Genomic DNA, 23,578 nt, shown 5'->3' with positions numbered 1-23,578 from the left:
CTCTCGTTTAACGCGAAGTTAATCCACACACACACTCTCTCTCTCTCTTCTCTCTCTCTCTCTCTCTTTCTATCTGTCTCATGCTTTCCCTCCCTTGAATGAAATTATGCGCTTAAAAACGGATGAAAGAAATTACGGGAAAGATGTCGGTTTTTCTCGAAGGATGTGCGGAAGGTTGCAGCGGCCACTTCTCGGCGGCCACGGAATGCCATCATTAATTATAGCAAATCGCTTCAAGTTGTTTCCCCCCGACTAAAGAAAGGTTTTCATTCTATCTTACTTGTATAAACCTTACCAATATCTTAAAAACGCTTCAACGCCATCCAAAACTCGCATTTGCTAACCCTAGAATTAGTCTGTTTTCTCTCTCATTATTATTATATACCTCCTTTAATTTTTAACTCTTTTACGATGAAAAACTTGCGATGGAAAATTTTTACCTCCCCGTTCAAGAAGAACAACCAAGTTTTTATGCGTCTTTTCGTGTTGCTATGTATTTAAACTTCTCGGCGTATTTAAGCGTAATGTGCTATGTTATTGATAGATGCTGTCTCGACTCGCAAGGATTAGAGAGGGCAAAAAAATACACATATATATATTTGCATGATTTTGGTTTGGGGCACGCCCACTGGAACACAACACGTCTAATGATTGGTTTCGTAAAACTATACGCATATGCGTATTTTTACTGGAGAAAGAAACCGGAAGTTTCAGAGAAAAACAAAAATTGACTTCGAGAAATAAGCGTTTCTTTGCCGATTTCTTTCTTCAAACGCGTTTTTAAATTACATACGAATGGCTCAACCTAGAATTACATCATTTTTTAATTCTTATATTTTGTGATCACTAAAAAAGAACTTGTACCGGAATAACGAAAACTAATTTACCCATCTAACGCTAAACAAGTTTCGTTCCGCCCACTCTCTCGATTTTAATTTTTTCTTTTTCTATTTATATGCTGACTAAATATTTATAACTTTTTTTTTTCTCGAGGATGTGCATCATATCCTTAAATCTGAAATTGCACTTGAATATTTCACAGCTTTTGTGTGTGCAACGATCTCTTCTTTTTTTTCTTTTATCGTGATAAATTTCTCTCGGACTATAATTGAAACTCGAACTTCTAGTTTCGGTTCTACCGACGTATTAAACTTGGGAAGGCGATCTTTTTTTTCAACGAATTATTGGGAATTTTTATGGGGGGAAAAAGAGAAAAATAAATTCGAGAAATTGTTTAGAAAAATTTGAAATTTTTCTTCCAACTCGGATCAGGTTTTGAGAAACTTTTGACAAAAATTCATATGATTGCTATCGTTGTTTCGGAGAATGTAGCATTTTTTAATTAGTTAGTTCTTTGCTCATATGTTTGCTTTACGAATATTCCTAGTTGATCGTACCACCAACTTAATAAGAACCAACAAGTTCTCTGATCTTCAATGATTTTCGTGAGATAAAAATGTTCCGCACATACCCAATTGTTGGATAAGAATTGGGCAGTAATAATTCCCTGATGGTGTGCCACTAAACTTTTGGGTACCGTGAGATTGACTAGGAATGCCGTGAGACCATATTGAGGGAGTGAAATTACATTGAAAGTGGCAATTAAGGCGGTAAAGATTATGATTAGCTGCCGGATTTTATGGTGGCACTGACGTCAACAGAAATTAAAAAGACATGTCGAGAGATGAAAACTCAGGGTGAAAACTTGAGTCCGTTTCAGCTCAAATAACACGTTGTTTATAGAAAAAATACTTTCAATGAGAAAAGGTATTTAAATAACGTGCCTATTTTTAAATAAGTGATTCATTAAACTGGGGGGGGGGACACACCGATCAGCCGTCCTCCTCACCGATGAAAAGCTACTATTACTTAATTACTAGTTAAATTAATATGCTCTATTATTGCACAACATGTAAAACGTATTATTGATGAAGAGATCCGATCCAGTTAACATTTTTTGCACTGGATCTCCTGCGACCACTAAAAAGACACTATTGTATTTTGTGTTTGTATTTGTATAATTCTTAAAGAAAAATTAGTTGTTTATTTAACCGCTTCGCTTACAAGCGATTGACGAGAAATTTGGATGATCTCTGTTTGACGAATCGGGGATAAATATGGTAACCTTGTCCTAACCTAACCGCATGTTAGGAAAAGGAAGAAAAGAAAAATTGGAAAAGTAAGAAAAAAAACAAATGTGAAAGGAAAACAGTATAATACATAAGTAAAAGCGAGAGAGAGTGATACTTATCTAATACCATTATCTCTCTTATCTGTAATACTTACAGATAATACAGTAGGTACGAAGTAGATTTCTCTTTTGCTCTTAGATGTATATTGTAGAAGGATACATCACGGGAATAAAAATAACTACTTTTTTTCATAGGGTTGCAACAAAGCTTCGTGGTGATGAGGAGAGATGAAAGGAAACAGAGAGAACTTTTTTGAATTTATCCCACTAGCGTTTGGACGCAATAGTACTTCCTTTATTGTAAAGTTATAATGATAGTGATATAAACCGAGAGACACCCAGGCTCTGTCACACTCGGTGATATAAGCACAATTTCCCTGAGGACTCGGGTGCCTTCGGAGAACCTAACCTTTTATTGAGCTTGAGAAAGATATATTACATACATGGGCAGGTGCAATTACGCACATCACCAGTAAACAAGTATAAAATTTATGATCGAAAAATGGTGATTCGTGTAAATAAATCACAATTATAAATCACAGGTTATAAATCGTCATAATAATCGTCCTAATCGAGAATAGTTCTTGATAAAATTCGATCTGCTTCTATCCAGTGATTTTCATCGAATTTGTTACTGTCACATCAATGAAAACTGTCAATCTGCTGCTGGGTTGATCTAATTGCTGCACCGTGTGGTTTGATTTTGTCCAAAGACATTCGTCAGCAATTGCTGCCTGTATTCAGCTTCTCGATGAGCCCGTGTGGATCAAACCATTCTCGACTACTCTCGCTCCTATTCTTCTTCCTCTTCTCTAAACAGATGCATGAGATCACCCAGGTAGTAGATCTCCTAACAGGCATAGGTGACTCTCTATCTAGTTCTGGTTCCAGAGCTGTAGCTCTGATATCTTCAGGGTGCTGCTCTAGAAAGCGGACCAGTCTATTTATTTTACTTTTCGAATCTTCCCGCTTCAGTATACACTCAAGCTAAGGTATTCGTAGATGTTCAGCTGGCTCTCTGAAGTGGAAGGCCGTTGTCTTGGGGCATAGAGTTGCATAGTGAAGAGGCGTACCTACGGTCGAACATGCACATTTATCACTGGGGATTGATTTGAACCTATGAAGGTTAGCCGGAAACGGACCATGGCCCGTTACGAACATTATCATTTCACATGACCATTTATGGTTCCGAGGCATTACATGTCGCACGATGCTGTAGGTTGATCGACCGGGCTCTGTGTTGTCATTCCACCTCTGCTGCCATTTATTCAATAGATCCTGCCATTGCTTTTGCGTGTGATGCACTGGAGCGACTGCCGATCTAATTAGAGCAGCTTCTTGAGAAGCATCTAAGACTGCGTTGTAGATGGCGAAAAGCTCAGTCTGAAACACTGAGTTATCATCCTTCAGCTTGACAGACCATCGGGCTATTACTTGTTTGCCTTTAGTCTTAACGTATGCAGCTCAAGTTCCTTTCTCCGACGTTAATCTATCCGTGGATAACTCAAGCAACTCACTTTCGTTTCCTGGTACGCCAAAACGTATTTGGCTATTTCGCAGTCCCACTGACGGGTGGGATGACCAACCCTTTATTTTGCGTTCATATGAATGAGGATCCATTGTAGTTTCCGTCGTTGAAACTGTCTTGTGGAGCTGGAGTAGACGAGTTGGCTTAGCTAGCAACTCCATTTTCAGGCTCAACGCGGGGAGGCCCAATATTGTCTGGAGAGAATTTGTCGGGGTTTTACTATAAGCCCCGAGGTGTACAGCAGGTATCCTCTCTGAATTGAGTTCAGTCTATTTGAAAGCTGTATCAGAGGCGATGCACACCAAATTGACGCTCCGTAAGCCATAGTTCGCTCTGCCGCCATCATATAGAAGATTCTGCACATTTCTTGATTAATGCCCCACTTTGCTCCGGCCATAAGTCGCATCTTCTTCAAGGTAGCAGCAACTTTATCCTTCATTTTCTGGATATAGGACTCCCATTTAAGGTCTTGGTTAATAGAAACTCTTAGATACTGCAATACCGTAGTCATTTTATTGTCTTTCCTATCATCCGAATCGATGGGGGACGTTTCTTTGAGATCCAGAGAAATCTCGTTTTGCTCCATGACAGGCAAAGGCGATGGATTGATAACCAATTTGTGATGAATTGGAGTGCCTTTTCCGCTAGCTCTGCAGTTCCTTTGATCGTCGGGTGAGACGCAATAACAAGGATATCATCGGCAAAGGCCTGGACTCGGATGTTGGCTGGCCACTCCATTTTCAACGGCTCATCGAGAACTAGATTCCATAAAAGAGGACCCAAGCACGACCCTTGTGGTGCTCCCTATTGTAGATATTCAGTAGTCGATCCCGCGTCAGTCACAATCATGTTTGTCGATCGCGCAGAATGTCACACAAAATTGTCTTGAGCTGTGGGTGTACAGGCATTTCCGCTATTCGGCGTAGGATAGATTCGTACCTTATGTTATCAAAAGGCACTTTCAATGTCAAGGGATATGACGGCTACATCGTTACCTTTGTCTCGCTGAGACTTAATTTCTACCATCATATCTTCCAAAGCCATCTCAGCTGATTTGCCTTGTCGGAACCCATACTGATGAATGTGCCACCAGTCAACATCGGAGAGTCAGGATATGCTGCTACCTCATGAGTGTCAGGATTGGGTTAAAGAGACTGGGACATCTGGATATATTGTTTGAAGTTGTTGGGTGGTCACTTCTAGGATTGTTTCGTTACCTGTCTTCCCTATCATGACTTGGGGAAAAGATTTACTTTTCATTGTTGGTCGATAGTTGGTGCCGTAAACCCCCGATGCATCTTCACATGACTTTATCCAAGACCCAATCTTAGTTTTACGTACCATACATCGTCCGGTGTTTACAAAACATCGCCCGCAACCTGGTTTTGTCATCTTCGAGGCTCTTGAATGTTTCCTTTCGATTTCTAACTCTTTTTTCCACCACTTCGACTGATCCTTTTTACGATTGACTCTGTCATGGGACTCGATCGCAAGGAGTGTCCGGTCACTCGCTATCGTCAGTACTTTGAACAAGCATTCCGTCGCTTTCTCTGCGTCTTGTGAAGTATAACATCTCTTAATATTAGCTATTTAGGCTGGAATGCAATTTTTAAGATATCTTGTGAAGTTTTGAAGCCTTCTTTGGGTGGTGCGATAATTTCTTCTTGTCATAGTCATGGTTGTCGTTTTTATAGACACATGGATATAAGAATGACTACTCTGTGTCATCTACTCCCCTACGTACCACTCTATATTTTGTGCCAATACTAGACAGTTAGGGTCAGGTCCGGCCATCCACAGCACCCTGTGTGGACATATGTGGGTGTCTTATTATCGGCGGTCAACAAAATTAAATCCTTCGTCAGAATGCGATCTAGAATCCTCTAGATCAGCGGTTCTCAACCTTTTTTGACTCGCAGAGCCCTTTTCGGTGTATAATTTTTATGGCGGAGCCCTTTTTGTATATGATATTAATTCCGGAACCCTGTAGGCCTCTTTTTTTTTATTTATGTATCAAATTTACTGATTTATTTTATTTTCCTGGAGTCACGGCAGTTTCCTGGGAAGTGCACACGGAGCACTGGTTGAGAACCGCTGCTCTAGATGATGAGATCTAGAATTGGGGCGCGGTAGCCCAGGTCGATAAGATACTCGCCTAAAGTACCAAAGAATTTTTAGAGGTGTTGCGAGTTCGATACCCGGTTCGTCCTTGTCAGAAACATTTCCTGACGCAGGGGTACAACAAAAACGGCAAGACCGCAGGAAAAAATTGCTACCGCAAGGAGTCCCCCATCGAGGAGTTGGTGCACTAGCATCAGTATAAAAACGAATATAAAAAACAAGCCTGCCGTTCAGAATAGGCAATGAATTGTAGGTCCCGGTCTAATTAGCCCTCGTGTGCAGAAAATGACCGTGGTGCGAAAAAAATGATCAATGATCAATGATCTAGAATTGATCGTAAAGTGGTTTGGTAAAGTGATTCGTAAAATGGTGGACTGTGTGCAGCGTCAAAATGCACTGAGATATGAAATTCAATTTTTTAGCTGTCTCCCTCACCCCGTCCTCTAAATTCGAATTAGAAAGCTGGATTATGATTAGCCCGTCCCTTCTGAGTCCTAAAAAAAAAAAATCCATGTTGCTAAGCAAATAATTGCAAAGCATTGCAATATTGTGTTATATTTAGTGCGAGATATTTGAATCTCACCACCTCACCACCCCATGCCAGAAACATGAATGTGAAAATTTCAAAAACTTATGAAATGACGTTTGAAGGTTTAGTCTATACATGGTAAATGTTATTTTCCTAAAGTTTTTTGTAACATGTGTTCTAAGTTTCAATGGGGAATACACATTCGCGTTTCTGGTGAAACTTAGGCCCCTTTCACACGGAGCGGATGCAGATGCGGACGCGGTCCGGAAGAAGTTTTAACAATTGGAATATATTGCGCCTTTCAGACGAGCCGAAAAATCTCCGCACCTAGGAAATGTTCATGAGGGTCCGGACGTCGTCCGCATGTGTCAAAACCAAGTGCGGGCTCCGCATCCGCACATAGAAGTTTTGACAATAGGTTTATTCGGAGCTGTTCAGACGATGCGGATGCGGAGCTAATTCGTCCGCATCTTTGGCTACTTTTTGAAGGTGATTTTTCACGGAATTTTTTTAATTATTTGCCATAAATACCCTTGAAAACACCATATGATGGTCCCTGCTCATTAATATAATGTACCTACATACGTCCATCCCTCCGTTTCCTTCTGAGATGGAGATATAGCAACTTTAACTGCCTTTTGTCGATATTTCACAATTTTATACAATAAAACCTGCCAACAATGGCCACTGACGGGACCAAAATTATAAGCCGTTCTGTTCATTACGAATATTTAATTGACCACATACTTTAATAACTTTTAAATTTAATTTAAAAATTTTAATTTTTTCTTTTTAAATTTTTAAATATTTGTTATTTTTTTAAATTTTTAAATATTTGTTATTTTTTTAAATTTTTAATCTGTTGATTTTTTTAAACTTTAAAAAAAATACTTTTATTAAACAACGTTATCCACGTACGGTGCTCACTCAGGGATGGATTAAGTCGTTTGAAGACCCTAGCACTTGAATATTTTTGGTGGTTCCCCCGATACCTACTAGTTTATTTTACTCGATATTCAGTCTATAAACTGAAAAAATTAAATTTTATATTTCAGAAGTGAGACTAATCTAAGGATGGGATTTCACTCTAAAAGGTTTATGAAAGTTATTTTATAAAACTTGAAAAATGTAACCAATAAACACATCTGTTACATTCGAGAGAACTTAACTGATCCGCCTATTGGTTGCATTTTTCAAGTTTTATAAACGAACTTTTATAGTGTAATCCCGGCCTAAGACAGAATTTCTAAGCACAGGCATTTTGAAAGTCTCTACCCCTTCCCGTTTTTCCTACTTGCAAATTCTTTGATATCTCCTGAATTTTTTTTTTCTTTTTTTTTGGAACATCGAATGTTTTGGATGTTTTTGGATTTGATTTTTCGAACATTGGATGTTTTTGGAAAAAAAATTTTCCATATTTTTCCGAAAAGACGGATTTTTTTTTTAAAATATTTTGAAAATATTTGAAGACATTTTCTCCCATCGACTACTTGTGAGGATCGGAATGAAGACATCTTTATTCCCATATTCTATGTGGCTCTAGATTAAACCACCAAAGAATGCCTCTAGGCTGCCTATGGGCACTGAATCAGGGGTGAAGGAGAAACATAATTACAAAAATTGCGAAAAAACAGTTTTTATGCACGAATTTCGAACTAAAGATGCGGACGAATCGCCCGCATCTTCAGTGCACGTTTGAAAGGGTATGCGGACCCGCGTCCGCATCCGCTCCGTGTGAAAGGGGCCTTAGGGCCCTTTCACACGGAGCGGATGCGGATCCGGAAGAAGTTTTAACAATTGGTATATACGGAGCCTTTCAGTCGATGCGGAATGTGCCCGCACCTTCAAAGTGTTCATGCGGGTCCGGATACCAATCGCATGTGTCGAAACCTAAGCGCGGGCTCCGCATCCGCACATACAGGTTTTGTACATTGTGTTATTCGGAGCTATTCACACGACGCGTGCCCGGGTGGAATTCGTCCGCATCTTTAGCCACTTTTTTAAGATGATTTTGCATGGAATGTTTTTAATTATTTGCCATAAATACACTTTAAAACACCATATGAAGGTCCCTGTTCATCAATAGAATGTACCCACATACGTCCATCCCTCCGAGATAAAGAAGATATAGCAACTTCAACTGCCTTTTGTCCATACTTTACAATTTTTACAATAAAACCTGTCAACAACGGCCACTGACGGGACCAAAATTATAAGCCGTTCTGTAATTCATTACGAATATAATTTCATACTAAATACTTTAATAACTTAATTTTAATTTGAAATTTTTAATTTTTTTTCTTTTTAAATTTTTAAAATTATTAAAAAATATAATTGTTTAAAATAATTTAAAAAATATAAATATTTAAAATTGTTTTAAATATTTATTTTTTATTTTAAATTTTATTTTTTTATTTTAAATTTTATTTTTTTATTTTAAATTTTATTTTTTTAATTTTTTTAAACTTTTAAAACTAAATACTTTTAGTAAACAACGTTATCCACGTACGGCGTTCACTGAGGACCGGATTAAGACGTTTGAAGGCCCTAAGCACTTGAATAGTTTTGGTGCCCCCACCACCTACGTATATATTTTACACGATATTGAGTCTATAAACTTGACAAAAAAAAAAAAAAAAAATTTTATATTTCAGAAGTAACTAATCTAAGGATGGGATTTCACTTTAAAGGGTTTTTATGAAAGTTATTTTATAAAACTTGAAAAACAACAAATAAATTTATCGGTTACATTCGTGCAAATGCAACCGATCAGCTTATTGGTTGCATTTGTAAAAGAATCATTATAAAATTTTTATAGTGTAATCTGGGCTTAAAACGGAATTGAGATGTGAATATTTCTTCCCCCCTTCCCCCTTTTTTCTACTTGCAAAGTCTTTGATATCTCCTGAATTTTTTTATATATTTTTTTTTTTTTGGAACATCATTGGATGTTTTTGGAATTTTTCTTTCATATTCTCCAGAAAGACAGATCTTAGATTTTTTTTTTTTAAATCTTTTGAAAATATTTTAAGATATTTTCTCAAATCGACTACTAGTGAAGATCGAACTGAAGGCATCTTTATACCCATATTCTAAGGGGCTCTAGATTAAACCACCAAAGAATGGCTCTAGGCTGCCTATGAGCACTCTGAACCAGGGGTGAAGGAGAAAAATAATTACAAAAATTGCAAAAAAATAGTTTTCATGCATAAATTTCAAACTAAAGATGGGGATAAAAAGTTATTCACGACAAGAGAAATATCTATCCAAAGTCACTTGCGTGGAAGACTTTCGCAAAAGTTTGTGCACATGTTTTTCCAAGTTAGAATATTCCATAAATGTTTTCATTTGTACCTCTATACTCCAGAGTATTCCTAATGACGTCCAGGGCCTCTCGCGATTGCTTCGCTGTTGGAAAATCATCTTCATTGCCTTCATTGTGGGAAGGCAAAATGTAAAAAAAGCATTGCAAAAGCAACTTCACTCGTACATGGGTCAAAGTAAATACTACGAACTGATTACAACATTAAGTGCGGAAATGCTTGTGTCGGGGGGGAGGGGGGAGAATAACTTAAAACTTCCTCAGAAAAAATAAGTTTCGTGCTAAACCTTACCTTCAGAATGAACTGAACAAGTATTTTTTCTATCTTATGATATTGCTTTGTTCCCGTTTTTTGCAAAAATGGTAACATTACGCAAATGAAAACATTATTCGTGATTATAATAAGCAACGTAGAAACTGTATCTCTTGACTTTTTTTTTGGAACGTCTTTGGAAGTTTTTTGAATTTTTCATATTTTCCAAAAAGACACAGATTTTAGATGTTTTTCCCCCCAATATCTGCTGAAAACATTTTAAGATATTTTCTCCCGGATTTCATAAACCGGCTTCAAAAGCAATCCCTGAATCTTAGCATGGACGATATCACAGTAATCTTATTTTTGATGAACCACAGTCATTGGGTACCTTTTCTTGCTGATATTTTTCGCGTTGTAATCCACATCTGTTAGCATTTCTTTTATTTTTACAGTAAATCGACCAAAGGCATCTTTATATCCATATTCTAGGGGCTCTGGATCAAACGACAAAACGGTGGATCTAGGCTGTGTAACCTATGCGGACGCACGGAGCGCTGAATAAGAAAAATAATTACAGAAATTGCAAAAAAAAACAAAAATTGCGCATAATTTCAAACTATCAGCTTACCGGACTACTACTGCTAAACCACACATGTACCTCATCCATATTCCCCTGCAGAACTTCTAACGAATTGGTACATGTTGGAATGTGCGTGTCCGTGTTGTGAACCTAACGTGAAGCTTGTTTCTGTGTAATGCTTGTTATAGTGCTGTCATCTACCACATATTTTCTGAACTATGAGTGAAGTGTAATGTTTTTAATGATTTTAACCGTTGTAGGTCTGTTGCTAGGCAGAGGAACCTCAGAAAAATCTGTTTACCCAAGGGCCCTATGCTGGTGTGGAAAAAGCCTTAAGCTTACCTTGTGGAAATTGCACGAAATCTCATTCCAAAAACTCAGCATTAACGTGATCTCTAGTTTTGCAATATCATTAGTTTTTCTACATTTTTGTGTGCCATTATTTTAATCAAAAGTCTTCAATTATACAATCAATCGAAAATTCTGGGAGTTTTTTGCCGGATGCTTGATGCTGGAAAAAAATTATCAATTTTTTTTTTCTTTTAAAAGAAAAAACATTTGATAATTTTTTTTTGGTGCCCCAATTTTTTCTCATGCCCTAAGCACGTGCTTAATTTGCTTAATGATTAATTGGCCCGGAAAACCTTGTCGGGCGCGCATTTTTCCAATAATGGAGAAAGGATCTCTTTCATCCACAAAGATGCGAATTCTGAGTCCGCATCTTTTTTCTCTCCAATTCATTGTATCGCCCCTGAAACCTCATTTTTTATACACAATATTATTTCTTTCCTTCCAGCGACTTAACCATCCTTCAGTGGCATTGAAATCAGTAACACCAAGCTTTCTTTGGCAAAATGGCCCTATTAATAGGGCTATTCTTTCCTCTTGCATTACAGAGCTATTGAAGGATACATTCTTCAACATTAGCTGCCTTTCCTCCTCTCTTGCGTTGTCTTGAAAGATGGCAAGCACATGATGCAAGACACGGCAGCTTGAATTTCAGTTCTACCTTTCAGAATTTTACACAAAGTAGGCTGCGTGATTCCCAATGGTGAGGCAGCATGTCTCTGGTTGCACGAAGAAAGAGAATCACATTCTTTAAGCAAACTTTGCTTTTCAAATTAAGCATCGTTTATTTAAGTGCAAAATCATTATTTTTGCGCGTAGACATCGTTTGCAAAATGTCTGTGGACCGGCTAAAAAAAATTTCACCACATAAAATGCGCTATTTTTCGAGCGCATTCAAGATAGATTCGCTTATCAGTAACTTGAAAAAAAGACGCGTCTGAACAGTTCTTTTTATTCTTTTTTACTGTAAACCACTTGCCGATAACATGTCATTCTTTGAAGCTCATCTCCTACAAAGCTGTAATACTCACTGTCGGGGGGGGCGGGGGGGGGTGATATAAGGCAGCAGCCAATATGGAATGATTATTATGAAGATAAAAGTGACAATAAGTAATCCCCCAAATATAACCTTGTGAATGACAAATTTTCTACAAGTTCCCACCATTGAAATGGACGATGGCAATTTTTGAGAACAAAACTGATTCTTATAAACGGAAATCTGATTTTTATAGCCGATGATTTTCATATGTTGAAACAGTATTTGGTTTTCGTTTTGCAGATTTGATTCTTATAGATTTATTTATAGTTGGCAGTTTAGCCAATTACCACCAAAAACGACGCTGAAAGAAATAATTTTTGGTGTCGTTTTTGGTGGTTTGAATTCCCAATATAAACCGTATTTTTCTCGAGGAAATATGATCAGCTTTTTAAAGTTAGACATTGTCTAACTTTACCATAGGCTGACCATATTTCCTCGAGAGAAATACGGGAAATTGGGATTCCAAATACGGGAAAATATGGGACATCGCCAATTATCGCCAAGAACAACGCCAAAAATGCACAAAGTTGCTAAATATTGCTGAATTTACGGAAAAATCGCAATGGCGGGAAACGAAGCGTTACTGCAAATTGCAGTGGATTAAAATGAATTCCACGAAGTAAAACGTTCAAGAAGACAAATGTGGGAGATTAATGTTCTTATTATAGTTGTTATTATCATAATATAATTTATGAGTTGAAAAATAATTTCAATCTCTGACTTCGATGAAGAATAAAAATCCAAGTAGTCGTCATGTAAAAAACGGGGAAAAACCGGGACGGCCAGAAAAGAAAAGAAAATCGGGACTGTCCCGGGAAATACGGGATGTATGGGTCACCTTACCTTTCTGTCAGCTACCTTACCTCCCCACCCACATTTTAATGTTTTATAAGTAAGCTGACCATATTTTCTTGATAGAAATACGAGAAATTGAAATTCCAAATACGAGAGATCACCAATTATTGCCAAGAATGGCACTAAAAGTGAATAAACTTGCCAAATATTGCTGAAATTACTGAAAAATCGCAATGGTGGGAAATGAAGCAACGGATTGAAATGAATTTCACGAAATGAAACGTTTACCAAGAGAAATGTGGGAGATTAATATTCTCATTTATAGTTGTAATTATCATAATATAATTGATGAGTTCAAAAAGAATTTCAATCTTTGCCTTCAATAAAGAATAAAAATCTAAAATCGACGTGTGAAAAACCGGCACATTATAGCCAAAAACCCGGGATGCCAGAAAAAGAAAAAACCGGGACAGTCCCGGGAAATATGGGATGTATGGTCACCTTATTCATAGGAAATCGTCTGTCAAAAAAAAAAGAAACAAGTCTTGTCTTTAAAGTGGAAAACAACCAAGGTTCCTAGAATATATGAGGAAAAGACCTCGGTTAGAACAAATAAATTTCTTTCTCTCTCAGTTTCAAGGAGGAAAGTAATCTCGAGAACTTCGCTGGTAATGATTTTTATAAAAATATTATCTAACACTGTTGTGAGATAACGAATACAAACAACTGTTGTGTGTGACAATGACGCAATTTGTTGATTGTATTGTATATTAGCTGTCGGTATAGAAATTCAAATTATTTGTCCATTTTGTACATAAGTTTAAGCTCTTTTAAATAAGGAGTAGATGTCAACCCGATCACAGCAGGCTTCTTCCCTTGTGTACACCATCAGAGGTGCCGACATGAAAGAGAAACAATAAGGGGGGGGGGGGTCTGAAAATCACATCATTCGTCCCGTATATACGGGGCTCAAACCGGAACGTAGACGGCGGGATGGTGCGTTGCATTGCATATCCATGAATTAGTCCCCTCCCCCCCACGAAAGTTATTAGAGGAGAGCCTCAGCCCCAAGTTTCCGATGCCTATGCTTGTTCTTACTCTGGGACTGATTCCTTCTTCACAAGTGAGACATTTTCTCTATAATTTAAACTACATATATTCGCTGACTAACCAAAAACTAGCGCTCTTCCGAGACCACACAAAAAATGTCTCGTGCAAATGGGGTGGGGTCCCCACAGAAACTTCAACGAATGAAGTAATGGAAAGAAAAAGAACCTCATAAAATTGTCAAGAATATATAAACAACCTGCTTGAAATGTACTGATAACAGGATGTACCGGATTCATTTCTTTCTCAAGGGAGTGGCATGTTGAGTAATGTGTGGGGTCAAAATGGCCCCACCACACCAGTTGAGGGTTAAGGCTTGCCTTGCCTGAGCTCTCTGCAATCAGGGTTGGGTATGTCCCTGTATACAAAAGTGTACATACACCCAGAGATGCATTTGTGGTTTTGCTGCCCATGGGCCATTCTAGTCTTAATTTTATTGACTAATTTCTCGCCAACCTATGCTATAACCTGATTGGTCCCCCCCCCCCACCCTCCTACAAGTACAGCTGTTTAAAAGCCACTCTTTTAGTCATTCATATTCTTTTACACTGTTTTGGTCCCTTGCTGTGTAGGTCACTTGCCCCAAAGCAGAATGTGCCGAAATCTGTAACATATGTTGCAGAACAATCTGGAAGAATTTTAAGAGAAATGTAGACAACACTATTGTGGGAATTTTTACTGCAGAACATTTCTAGTCAGCGGAGCGTCTGTTACAGAACAATGTAAAACGTTCTGCTTTATGGTCACTTGTTTGGCCATTCACCTCTAAGTACTTTGCTCACTCACGTGCAAACTCATTGCACTCATTTACTAACTCTCTAGGACCCTCACTGACCTAATCCCTTGCTGTCTAGGCAGAGGCGGATTTATCTAGGGTTATATAAATTTTGTTGTTTTCTCTTATTCTGTTAATTTTCTTGGCTACTCCATCCATAAATTTGTCTCCCTTCTGAACTTGCCGCCCTGTGCTATAGTCCGCTAAGGGCCCCCTTTAAATGTGCCACTGCATACACCTTTCAGAAGTACATTAAAAAAAAGACTTTGGACTTGTCTAAAAAATTTTAATGGAAACTCAACACATACAGAATATTTTGGTATAAAAAAATAAATATTTAATTCACACACAAATAGAAATTGTTTTCATTCAAAATATGTACATCACTAAAGTCTACATACACCAAAGTAAAAGTAATAAATGCACAATTTATGTTATATAACATAATTTAATTATACTGAGAAGATGAATAAAACCTTTTTAGATGCCTTGAACAAGAACCATTCCTTTACAATCCTTGCGGTATGCTTTGGATCATTGTCCTGTTTAAAGATGCATCGGTTTCCAAATTCTAATGTATCGCCTTATACTTGAAATATCTTCGGGTATCCATCGTACCTCTAATGAAAACTCATTTTTTGACACCAGCCACCGACATGGATCCCAAATCATTAATGTTTGTTACCTATATCATGCTTTACTTGGGCAGATTTTTAAGTTTCGTCGCTTCATTTAATCGCTGCTAAATTATTTTATGACTGCTGCTTTTGAAGGTATTATATTTACCTCATCTGTAAAGATTGCATTTATGATAAACTCAATCTTTTTGAAAAACTACTTCTCAAATTTGAGGGAACAAAATGTCCCCTCCAATTGACTGGCCACGTCCACTGGTGTGTGGGCATTGGCCTACTTAACTGAAACAATAGAATCCGATTTATTTACTTGCCACCTAAATGATGTGTCAACGGCCCTTAGCGTTCTCATACATTTTAAATTACTTGACAACTTAAAATTTAAAAATTTAGTTAAACACTAAATCACTTGACTTGTGTAAACAGGCCTTAGACTGGGGGGGGGGGGGGACACAGGATATTTTATTAAAAGTTGGGCCGGTCAAAATTAGCTGTAAAATTATGGAGTCGTCTTATAAAATATAAGTCATATGGTCCCCATATATGCACAAGTTTCTGGCTCATTAACGGCAGATATATCACATATCTGTCCCAAGGACTGAAAAAGTTGTTCACCCCTGGCCAAAAGTCTACTAGTTTAAAAATCTTTTTCTATATTTCATATGTCTAAGCATTTGCTTTTGCCATGTAGTTATTGAAGTATATTATCCTGGACTTGTCACTTTTTTCCTCTGTAGACTCAGTTGAAAATGTCATCAAAAGCAAGGAAATCCAAGTCCAAAGAGTCTCCGAGTTTAGAAGATTACTATCAAAATAAAGTGTTTGTTAAACCAGTGGAAAAAAGTTTAGAAACAATTTTTGAAGAACCAAGAGTCACGAGAGATGGTATAGAGAAGTTCACGTCCACCAAGAAATTCAGAAGGACACTACGTTGCGATGAATGGCCTACTGCGGAAAAGCTACGAAAAAGAAAGAAGAAAATCAAGAAGCATTTCAGTTCGACATGTCGCAAGAACTTAAAAAGTGTAAAAATTGTTGCAGACTCTATGTTACAAAGGCTGATGTCTGAGGCCGGTGATACTGGTCTGCGTTCTGGTCATCATCTGAAGGTTCATGATGAGAATGTTTCTGGACCCGTGTCATCTCTCGTTTCAGAAATTATTAGAATAACTGTAGAAAATTGCCGAAAAGAGTACGAGTATTGAGACTTAATTTGTTGCCATAGGTGTCCATGTCTAGAATTTAATTAAAAGCAATAACTTAACCTCACTGTTTAGCTGTGGCATTCTGCTTCATCCTAATCTTTTATCCACTGCTGTGGCAGGCATCTGAAGAAGAGAAACTACAGGCTATTGCAGTCATGATGCCTGTTTCGTGCGAAACTTTGAAAATAAACAAAAGAAGACCTGAACAACCTACTAAAGGCTTGTTTACACGAATTAAGTGATCAAGTAATTAATTAAATTTCAAGTCGAGTGCTCTAAAATCTGTCCCAACATAAGTAATAAAGTATGAATATTCATTGAATAATACAAAGCCACACTCATTGACGCTTGCTTATAATGTCTACTTAATCTAAAGAATAGACAGGAGTCTATTCTGCTTATCTGCTTGGCAACTAAACCCTTGTAAATGGCCCTTGATGTTGGCACACATTCTAAAGCACTTGTCGACTTGAAATTCAGCTAACTACAAAATTACTTAACCCATGTAAACCTAGTTCTTACATTTGATACAATTCAATGTTTCTGTGATTTTTTTACTCGAGTGATGCCAATGTAAATTGATTTGCATACAAACTTTTTTTCCTTGCCACCACCTGAAGTTAAATTCCGAGTGATCATAAATATTGAATTAAACCCCATCTACAGTTTTAAAGCCATTGAATGTATCATGAAAGTAATAACTGATTCGAAGAGAGCAAGGATGATATAGTTTTATATGTATAAGTGGATACAGGTGCCTCAAATAGCGAAGAGGGGATGACGAGTGTCCACCTCTGCTCTCCCGCCTGTGTCAATAATACAATATTTACTGAATAAGGGGGGACAATTGCCCCTCTACACCACTCTGTACCTATAGTTATAAGATAAATATATGTAATAACATGATTAGTGGGAATAGGTAGCACAGTTTCGAGATATGAGAGATTCTCTCGTCGCGCAGCATGTAAGGCCATAATCTATGCTTCCAAAAACCTTTTGCTGATTCCAACACAGCCCAAACACATTTTTTCTATCTCACAAATTCTCACCTTTGACTTCTTATCATAAATTATATATGGTAAAAATCCTATATAACAATGATTGCCTCTACACTTGGACCTGTTCATAACATAGTCTGAGAATTTCTGTTTTATGCAAACTTTGTTGTGTCTGTATTGGCTTGATAACCATAGATACGCAATACAAAATTCATGGGAAATGGAATAATTTTCTTATATCGATGGCCTAGCTCAAAAATCGTGTGTATCAATTTTTTCTGAAAATAAGGGTTTTGTGTCTAATGGAAAATGGACCTTGTATCCCACCAACATGATAAAGCACATCATCACTAATGAGCATAGTGCCATATTGCTCTGTATGTGCCAAAATTATCTTGCAAAAATTGAAAATTTCTTAGTTCGTACCAGCTGTTGCAGTAGTGTGCATGGCTTGCTTCTCCTAAAAAATTGAAGCAAACTGACTTACGAAGTTTTCACACTACGCCATTGATATGTGAAAATTTATAATATCTGTGTTTATTGTAAACCAATCCGACTACTTAACAATATTGCTCTCTAGTCCTGCATGCACTTTTCACGGTGCTTAATATATTCCATCTATACCGATAGCTCTTGCATAATATATTTTTTCTGGTCTTTTAAGTATGGTTAAATAGCAGTTTCGCTGTAAAGACTTTTTTTCTGTCAGAATATTGTTGTTTAAGTTCTTAAATTTAACTAGCAATTATCTTTCGGGCTTTGCTCATAGTAGTTGTAATTTCATGAACCATCATGTTGAAGCTGATTTTTTGTTGTTTTTGATATACCCGAGGACCTTGATCCTAATGTGTAACATTTAGCCACATAAATTTTTGAATTCAAACAGATTTTAACCTATAGGTGTGAAAAATCAGGGCTGGAACTAGGGGAGGAGGAAACCACCCCGGGCAGCAATTTTACAGTAGTGGAGGAAGCAAAATTATGTCCCCCCCCCCCTCTACTTCCCTCGTATAAATTATAGATACAACCAAGGGAAAGGTTAATAATTTATATACAACGATTTTCACAAATTTTATTGTTCTTTATTTAACTCTTAAAGCAGTTCCTAAACTGTGTGCCATGTTTACAAAATTAAAAAACAATTCACTTATTTCCTAAATTATATATTTACATCGTCTGTGAATTTGAATAATTGTCTTTATTCAACCAGTCTAATCACATTGTAACTATAAAATAGGCTTATGTGTTCTGAGTTTGATTATACGAGGAAAACATCTGACACACAAAGATTGTTGTGAGCCTAGAAAAGTTGGGAACCATTGTCTTATATAAACTGCTCAGTTGTGTAAACGATCCATGGTAAATTGTAAGCTTTGATAGAAATCAAATTTTCAAAAAATCACCTGTGTAAAAATCATGATAGTGGTCCAGAATGCAAATTCTTCTAGCATAATAATACACTCATTGCCATAAAAAATTTGCGCACCAAGAAGTAATTGTCAAATCCTAATGAAACTTGGCATGAAGATACATGTCTGGCAGATATGCAAATGATTAGATGCACACCATGATTGGGAGTATGTAATGCAACCAGAGGTCATTGAATTTCATTCTCTTTGGCGTAGAAAAAATTTATGCAGAGGAATTTTGCCTGTACTTAATTTGGTGCAGAGGGATGCTTTTTCATTAGGAATGCCATTACACCACCATCAAAGACAACGTCAGAGTTCAAGAGGGGAAAAATCATTGGGATGATGGAAGCCGGGTGGTCAGCGCTGCGAGTAGCCTGATCTGACTTTACCGTGACGAGGTGGTGGGACCAGTGGATGATAGAGAGGTTGCATGCACTGCAGCCAGACTCAGCATGGCCTTGGCAGACCAATATCTGAAAAGACCATTGTATCATTCGACACTAGTGTCTGTCCATACCATTGTGAGGCACCTTTCTGAAGAACATTCGGTATCACGGCGCCCATTACATGTGCTACCAATGACACTCGCCGTCGCCTCCGTTTTGAGTGGTGTTGAGGTCGACGGAATTGGACCGCAATCGAATGGGAACCAGGTCATCTTCAGTGACGAATCAAGATTCAATTTGGGAAGTGATGACAAAGGGGTACATGTGTGTGGAAGCCCCCTGGTATGAATGCCTCAATCCTACCTTCACCATAGAGCAGCACACCACTCGCACAACTGGTGTGATGGTATGGGGTGCCATCGCATATGACACCCGGTCACCTCTAATATTCATCCATGATACCATATAACAGCCCAGCTGTACATTCGTGACATCCTTCAGCCACATGTGTTGCCACTTATAGCAGGGCTTGGAGGAGGCATTTTTCAACAGGACAATGCTCGACCACCTACAGGCAAGGCTGTCACAGGAATGCCTCCGCCACATTAGCATCCTTCCTTGGCCTACCCGATCCCCAGATTTGTCACCAATCGAGCACATCTTTCATCATTTGGGAGGGCAAGTTAGGCAGTCTAGGAAATTGATTGAACTAGAGGCGTGCTTACAGCAGCTGTGGAATGAGATGACACAGAACACCATACGGGACCTGTATGCCTCAATGCCCACCCATATTGTATCGTGTATTCAAGCTAGAATTGGGCCAGCACGGTACTAGAACCATAGGGGGAGATAAACTTGAAAGTCTGGGATGGGGGCAGGATGATGTCGGTTCATATATACGCATATACATTAGATCAGTAGGCTCCACCTTTAACATTGCCCATCCCCATATCTCCGCCCATGACTAAAACCTCCATTAATTTGTAGTTTTTTCCTGTAGTTTTTAGTCATTGTACAGCCTACACGACTATAACTTGTGACATCCAACAAATGCAGACGGACTGCCACCAATGGAACTTCGATTATCAAGTCCAGACCTGCCAAGGATGCTATATCAATTTAGATTTTGATTTATCATAATTATTCCGTTGATTTATACTCCTGTAATTGGACTTGTTATTCTGTTATACAAATTTAGATAGATATATATGCATATTTAATAAAATTCCGGATTCACCCATCTTTCGGGAACGCTTCGATATCTCCTTGAGATGGGAAGCGGGGTGTGTCTGGTCCTTCAATGTTCAATGTAGTTTTTCCTTTAACAAATGATTCTTTTCCTTTAATTATGTAATCATTTACTTTATATCAATGTTGTACTCACATATATGAAATTTTGTTCCATTCTGACAACTTTTTCTTGGTGCACAAATTTTTATGGCAATAAGTTTATTAATTTAACGTTAACATATATAGCATTTTGTCCTGAGAGAAAAACTATACCGCATATGAAAACACTGCATTATCCCATTCTAATTGATTTTTTTACGAGCAACAGTACACAACAGCATACAGTACTAGTAAGTCAATGTACCATTGAATTCATTGAGCAGTATTTTAAATTTATACCATTTGTAAACAAAAAATTTTGCAAATATTGTTGAATCCCAATCATTTGATCATTTGATCATTTTTGTCGCACCACGGTCATTTTCTGCACACGAGGGCTAATTAGACCGGGACCTACAATTTATTGCCGATTCCGAACGGCAGGCTTGTTTTTTATACTCGTCGAGAGGTTGGTGCGCTAACCCCTCGATGGGGGACTCCCTGCGGTAGCAATTTTTTGCTGCGGTCAAGTCGCCGTTTTTTTGTTGTACCCCTGTGTCAGGAAAGTTTTCTGACAAGGACGAACCGGGTATCGAACTCGCGACACCTCTAAACATCCTTTGGTACTTTAGGCGAGTATCTTATCGACCTGGGCTACCGCGCCCCTTGAATCCCAATCATTAAATACAATTTATGTGCTAGATCTGGCAACTCTTGAATAACAATTTCTGGTCACATTAGCAACTTTGTCATATATAAAAGAAACCGATCAAAACATTTCAGCTGGATTACAGTTTTGAGCTGAACTCAATGCATTTGCTGAACATAATGCACTTATCTTGTTGTTTTCAAGCATTTTTATATTAGATTACACGCAATTGATCCCACCTAATGCAGATTAGAATTTTATGTCTGTGCCAACTTTGCCTTTTATTAAAAATAAGCTATAATTTTGAATATGTGATATGAATGCAACAAATGACACATATAAGTTGGAATTGTGATAATTTATCTGTACTTGTTTGTGCTTCTCTTTCACATGTTTATAGTATGTTTGGTACTCATGGTTTATATTGAGGCTAGACTGTTTGAGCAACCATTATAAATTTCACTTAAAATTGTAAGTCCCAGTATTATCTACCTCTGCGTTTATAAAATTTCTGTTACAAAAAAAAATATACTGGTTGTGTATATTGTTCATGGGCTAACAAGTGACATCACTTCAAAAAATTGCAATTTTTTGGTAAGACGAACTACTAACTCAAAATAGTTTTTGTCATTATTTTGTGGTATGAGTTGTGTTGCTATGGCAACACATGAAAAATATACATCAGCGATAATTGGAATATTCACTGCAGTTTGAGGAATGCAACCTGTGATATTCTACTTCATGTTTGAAATGGCTTTCTGCGTTAATTGATTGATTTATATGGAACAAAATTGTTCCCATTGTCCTATCATGTCTATGGTCATAAACTGACATGCAAAAATTAATGTAATAAATTTTTCCTCAGCTGCGTGATTCATTGAACAAAAATTTTCTGTGTTTGCATGTTTCTCTTTCTTGTGCATATTTAGCTTTAATTTAATAATAAATTTAGTGCATAATTAACTTTAATATTGATTTTGGTACATATTTAAACTGAGACTCAGTTCTTTCTTTCATAATTTTGATCATAATATTGCTGTAATAATCTTGGTGAAAGAAAAGTTTGAAACAATGTGGTATTGAAATATATTTTAACTGCTGACGAGAAATCTTACATGATCCGCTCGCCAGTGCCACCCTTTCCCCCTCACGTGCTGAATGAATGAACGCCAGAACTTTGACAATGGACTTTTCCTGTTGCCAAGATCTCTTCCAGCCCAGCTTCGTCCGCTCACGTGCTGTAAAGATGTATAAATATGTCTGTGGCAGTTAATGCATAGACTCTGTGTTAGGTGTATAGTGCTGTTACGGGGTTGAACAACATATTCGCAAAAAAAATAGGCTCTCAAATGCTGTTGAGAGCATTTTCTTGGAATTTTTTTTTATTTCTTTTGAAAATCAACATTTCTCAACCTATTGTTCGTGAAGTTCAGGCAGAGGCTCAGCATTGCCTTCTGAAAATCCTCCTTCAGCCATTTGAAAACTTGAAAATTTTATTCAATTGAAATTATTCATGTATGTTCAAATGAAAGCTTAGACCCAAATATATACTGTGAAGTAGTAGTTTGTTGAATGGTTTCAGACATTTCTCTGGTCCTCGGGTAGAAAAAGAAGACAGTTACCTGTTTACACTAAAAATACAGGCTTTTGGCAATAAATTGGGATGATTTACATTTGTCGCAGAACACATTGATTTGTTCTGCGACTTTATATATGTGAATGTAAACATGGCCTTAAGAACTATTGATGAAGTTGTGTTACCTCCGCCACTAATCGCCGGCTGAAGCTTTAAGGGCAGTTCAAAAATTTCGTCATCATCGATGAGGGGGTTTCCGATTTGCTCACTTTTGATGACAAGGGGGAGGGGGTTTGAATAATACGTACGTCATCAACCACCCTTTATGAAAATATGAAATATTTTTAATAGCATCTTACTCGGTGCGCCAAAAACGAGAAAAACCTTTCGATGGCACTTGAAGTGACATCCCCCTATTGATAAGTGCCCTACACACAGAGCCACTTTGGTGATCTCTAAATTTTTCGCGGATCCAAGTGATCCGAAAATGTGTCCGGGCCGCTTAAGTGCTCTGGGGCTGTGCCACGCATCACTCAAGTGATTCGTAATTATACGCCGCGGATCACTTAAGTAATCTGAAAACGTGCCGCGGGTAACTTAATTGATGTAGAACCGCACTGGGGCCACTTAAGTGCTCTAACTACGTCGCATGTCACTCTAGGGATCTCTAAATGTGACGCGGATCGCTTGTGTTCTGGAACTGTGTCCCGGTTCATTTGGAGTAATCTGAAAATGTGCCATGGGCCGCTTAAATGCTCTGGAATTCTACCACGGGGCACTTAAGCGATCTGTAAATG

At 37.7% G+C, this 23,578-nt stretch overlaps 1 protein-coding gene across 1 annotated transcript; it reads left to right on the top strand.

Annotated features, from left to right (window-relative positions):
• The first annotated feature begins 13,262 nt into the window (after positions 1–13,262).
• On the top strand, positions 13,263–22,092 carry LOC149081122 (uncharacterized). Its single transcript, XM_089237912.1, has 2 exons — positions 13,263–13,377; positions 15,964–22,092. Exon 2 carries the CDS (start codon positions 15,976–15,978, stop codon positions 16,429–16,431), a length of 456 nt encoding a protein of 151 aa, XP_089094038.1. The 5' UTR covers positions 13,263–13,377; positions 15,964–15,975; the 3' UTR covers positions 16,432–22,092.
• The last annotated feature ends 1,486 nt before the right edge of the window (positions 22,093–23,578 follow it).

Source organism: Pholcus phalangioides, unplaced genomic scaffold (assembly GCF_987345545.1).
Source record: "Pholcus phalangioides strain wild (caught in Gottingen) unplaced genomic scaffold, Ppha-v1.0 ptg000010l_1, whole genome shotgun sequence".
Taxonomy (NCBI): Eukaryota; Metazoa; Arthropoda; class Arachnida; order Araneae; family Pholcidae; genus Pholcus; species Pholcus phalangioides.
This window is presented reverse-complemented; position numbering and strand designations above follow the sequence as displayed.